The sequence below is a fragment of the Calidris pugnax genome, unplaced genomic scaffold (assembly GCF_001431845.1).
Source record: "Calidris pugnax isolate Ruff unplaced genomic scaffold, ASM143184v1 scaffold452, whole genome shotgun sequence".
Lineage (NCBI taxonomy): Eukaryota > Metazoa > Chordata > Aves > Charadriiformes > Scolopacidae > Calidris > Calidris pugnax.
This window is the reverse complement of record NW_015091185.1, coordinates 69,195-73,773: the sequence shown is the minus strand read 5'-3', so window position 1 is coordinate 73,773 and position 4,579 is coordinate 69,195. Positions and strand designations below refer to the sequence as shown.

The window sequence follows — 4,579 nt, the reverse complement described above, 5'->3', positions numbered from 1 at the left end:
CCAGCGTCAGCAGGAAGGCGTTGATGGGGAAATTGGGGTTGGTGGCGAGGTCGGCGATGGGGGGGGTCCGCAGGGTCTGGCCCCCACACTGCACCTCCAGGCTGGGCGCCCGCACGCCCCCCCGCAGCCCCCGCAGCCCCCACGCCAGCACCTGGGGGGGGACACTCAGCAATTGTCACCCACCCGCCTCGAGGTGCCCAGGAGTCACCTCCAGTGGGCTGGGTGCCTGGTGGGACACCGAAGGTGCTTGTCCCCATCCTTGCTCCTGTCCCCATCTTGTCCCCTTCTTCATCCCCTTCTTCATCCCCTTCTTCATCCCCTTCTTCATCCTTGTCCCCATCCCTTTAACACTGTCCCTATCCCTGTCCCCAGCCCGTTCTCCACCCAGTCTCCATCTCAGACCTTGTCCCCCATCCCACCACTGTCCCATCCTTGTCCCCATCCTGTTCCCCATCCCACCTTCATTCCTGTCCCCATCTCATTACTGTCTCCATCCTGTTCCCATCCCATTCCCCATCCCAGACCTTGTCCATCCTGTCATCATCCCCTTTCCAATCGATGTCCTTGTTCCCAGCCATGGCCCCATCCCACCACTGTCCCATCCCTGTCCCCATCCTGTTCCCCATCCCACCTTCATCCCTGTCCCCATCCCATCACTCTCCCCATCCTGTTCCCATCCCATTCTCCATCCCAGACCTTGTCCATCCTGTCATCATCCCCTTTCCAATCGATGTCCTTGTTCCCAGCCATGGCCCCATCCCACCACTGTCCCATCCCTGTCCCCATCCTGTTCCCCATCCCACCTTCATCCCTGTCCCCATCCCATCACTCTCCCCATCCTGTTCCCATCCCATTCTCCATCCCAGACCTTGTCCATCCTGTCATCATCCCCTTTCCAATCGATGTCCTTGTTCCCAGCCATGGCCCCATCCCACCACTGTCCCATCCCTGTCCCCATCCTGTTCCCCATCCCACCTTCATCCCTGTCCCCATCCCATCACTCTCCCCATCCTGTTCCCATCCCATTCTCCATCCCAGACCTTGTCCATCCTGTCATCATCCCCTTTCCAATCGATGTCCTTGTTCCCAGCCATGGCCCCATCCCACCACTGTCCCATCCCTGTCCCCATCCTGTTCCCCATCCCACCTTCATCCCTGTCCCCATCCCATCACTCTCCCCATCCTGTTCCCATCCCATTCCCCATCCCAGACCTTGTCCATCCTCATCCCCGTTCCAATCCATGTCCACGTCCCATCCCACCACTGTCCCATCCCTGTCCCCATCCTGTTCCCCATCCCACCTTCATCCCTGTCCCCATCCCATCACTGTCCCCATCCTGTTCCCATCCCATTCCCCATCCCAGACTTTGTCCATCCTGTCATCATCCCCATTCCAATCCATGTCCTTGTCCCCAGCCATGTCCCCATCCCACCATTGTCCCATCCTTGTCCCCATTCTGTTCCCCATCCCACCTTCATCCCTGTCCCCGTCCCATCACTGTCTCCATCCTGTTCCCATCCCATTCTCCATCCCAGACCTTGGCCATCCTCTCATCATCCCCTTTCCAATCCATGTCCTGGTCCCCAGCCATGTCCCCATCCCACCACTGTCCCATCCCTGTCCCCATCCTGTTCTCATCCCACCTTCATCCCTGTCCCTGTCCCATCACTGACCCCATCCCATTCCCCATCCCAGACCTTGTCCATCTTCTCATCTTCCCTGTTCCAATCCATGTCCTTGTTCCCAGCCATGTCCCCATCCCCCCACTGTCCCATCCCTGTCCCCATCCTGTTCCCACCGTGTTCTCATCCCAACTTCATTCCTGTCCCCCTCCCAGACCTTGTCCATCTTCTCATCTTCCCTGTTCCAATCCATGTCCTTGTTCCCAGCCATGTCCCCATCCCCCCACTGTCCCATCCCTGTCCACCTCCTGTTCCCATCACACTTTCATTCCTGTTCCCATCCCATTCCCCATCCCAGACTTTGTCCATCCTGTCATCATCCCCATTCCAATCCATGTCCTTGTCCCCATCCCTCTCCCTGTCCTTGTCCCTATCCCATCCCTTTCTTCATCCCTGCCCCTTGTCCTCAGCCTGTTCCCTTCCTTGTCCCCTCCCTGTTCCTGTTCTCATCCCACCTTCATTCCTGTCCCCATCCCATCACCGTCCCCATCCTGTTCCCATCCTGTTCTCATCCCAACTTCATTCCTGTCCCCATCCCAGACCTTGTCCATCCTCTCATCATCCCCTTTCCAATCCATGTCCTTGTCCCCAGCCATGTCCCCATCCCACCACTGTCCCACCCTTGTCCCCATCCTGTTCCCCATCCCACCTTCATCCCTGTCCCCATCCCATCACTCTCCCCATCCTGTTCCCATCCCATTCTCCATCCCAGACCTTGTCCATCCTCTCATCATCCCCATTCCAATCCATGTCCTTGTCCCCATCCCTCTCCCTGTCCTTGTCCCTATCCCATCCCTTTCTTCATCCCTGCCCCTTGTCCTCAGCCTGTTCCCTTCCTTGTCCCCTCCCTGTCCCCTCCCAAGTCTCACCTCCAGTGCCACCAGCCGCAGGAGTGGCCGGATACCCAGGGGGATGCTGAAGACCCCCTCCCTCCATGGGGGGGTGCTGATCTGGGCCAGGGACCCATCCTGCCGGGTGGTGGGGGGGGACAACGATGACAATGGGACCCCACCCCCTTGGTGCTCCTCACCCCACCCTCCCCACCAGCCCCTCACCTCGGCGTCGTGCAGCAGCTCAAAAGCAGCCAGCAGCTCCCCGGCCGGCCCCCCCGGCCCCCTAAGTGGGTACCGCCAAAGCCGGGGGGGCCGCCGGCGCCCCACATCCAGCCAAACATCTGGGGTGCAGATGGTCCTCCCCAGGAAACCACCGGCACCCTGCAAGGCATTGCTTGGGGACAACGATGACAATGGGACCCCACCACCTGGGTGCTCCTCACACCACCCTCCCCGCCAGCCCCTCCCCTCGGCGTCGTGCAGCAGCTCAAAAGCAGCCAGCAGCTCCCCGGCCGGCCCCCCCGGCCCCCTAAGTGGGTACCGCCAAAGCCGGGGGGGCCGCCGGCGCCCCACATCCAGCCAAACATCTGGGGTGCAGATGGTCCTCCCCAGGAAACCACCGGCACCCTGCAAGGCATTGCTTGGGGGTGAGTGCTCCCCTCACCCCTGGGTGTCCCCCCACCACCACCACCCATGGGTGCCGTACCCCTCTGTCCTGGTCGAAGACCTCCACCACCACCACGGGGGGCTCCTCCTGGACCCCCCGGGGGTCCCCGTAGAGCAGCACCCGGTGAAAAAGCAGCGTCTGGTCCCAGAGGGGGTCCAGGGTGCCAGGGAGAGCCCGGGTGCTCTGGCTGACGTGCAGGAAGGAGACGTGGGCGACGGGGTCTGGGGTGACAGGGACACCATCAGCACCCTGGGGTGCCCACCGGGGTGGGGGCTGGGAGGGGGGGGTCCCACCTGCGGTGGTCTTGGTGCCACGGGGTGCCAGCTCCAGCGCTTGGAAGACGTAGCAGCGGAGCTGGAAGAAGTTGGGTCCTGTGGGAGAGGCAGGGGCTTGGCAGGGGGGCCTGGGCACCCCCCCAGTATGTCCCAGTGTCCCCCCGTGTCCCCTGGGGCTCACGCTGGAAGGTGCAGAGGATGAAGGGCACGGGCTGCTGCCAGGGGGTCCGGGATGAGCCCCGTGCCTGTCGCTCTGCCCCAGCCGGCTCGTCCTCCTTGGCCGGGTCCTCTGTGCCCTGCGGTGGGGTGGGATGTGGGGTGGGCCCTTGTCCCTGCTGTCCCCTGGCCCTGCATCCTGCTGTCCCGTGTCCTACTGCCCCAGCATCGCTCCATCCATCCCCTCATCAATCCCTCCATCCATCTCTCCATCTTTCCATCCTGCCATCTCTCTGTCCCTCCCTTCATCCATCCCTCCATCCATCTCTCCATCCTTCCATCCTGCCATCTCTCTGTCCCTCCCTTCATCCATCCCTCCATCCATCTTTCCATCCTGCCATCCCTCTGTCCCTCTCTCCATCCACCCATCCATCCATCCATCCATCCATCCATCCATCCATCCATCCATCCATCCATCCATCCATCCCTCTATCCTTCTCTTCCCCTCTCCTTACATTCCTGCATCCCTCTCCCCCTACATGCCTCCATCCGTCTGTCCCTCCATCTGTCTATACCTCCATCCCTCCATCCCTCCAACCCTCTCTCCTGGTATCTCTGCGTCCCTCTCTCCCTTCATCCCTCCATCTGTCCCACCCTCCATCCCTTTCTCCTTCCATTCCTCCATCCCTTGCTCCATCCATCCATCCATCCATGCCTCTGTCCCTCGCTCCTTCTTTCCATCCCTCTCTCTCCACCCTCCCTTTATCCATCCATCCATCCATCCATCCATCCATCCATCAATTCCTCCCTCCCTCCATCCATCCATTCATCTCTCTGTCCTTTCCTCCCTCCCTCCATCCCTCTTTTCCTCCATCCCTTCATCCCTCCCTCCCTCCCTCCATCCCTTCTTCTCTCTATCCCTCCCTTCATCCCTCCCCCCATCTCTCTATCTCTCCATCCCTCCC

The 4,579-nt window shown here is 61.0% G+C and overlaps 1 protein-coding gene across 1 annotated transcript in view; it reads right to left on the bottom strand.

Annotated features, from left to right (window-relative positions):
* Positions 1-2,955: 2,955 nt before the first annotated feature.
* LOC106898320 (fer-1-like protein 5) overlaps positions 2,956-4,579 on the bottom strand; it is a 6,026-nt gene continuing 4,402 nt past the window's right edge. Inside the window, exons 7-11 of the mRNA XM_014959496.1 lie at positions 3,640-3,754; positions 3,477-3,554; positions 3,223-3,404; positions 3,058-3,143; positions 2,956-2,965 (exon numbers count right to left, since the gene is read on the bottom strand). Of these exons, the coding sequence (XP_014814982.1) occupies positions 2,956-2,965; positions 3,058-3,143; positions 3,223-3,404; positions 3,477-3,554; positions 3,640-3,754 (471 nt within the window). The remainder of the gene's footprint in view (positions 2,966-3,057; positions 3,144-3,222; positions 3,405-3,476; positions 3,555-3,639; positions 3,755-4,579) is intronic.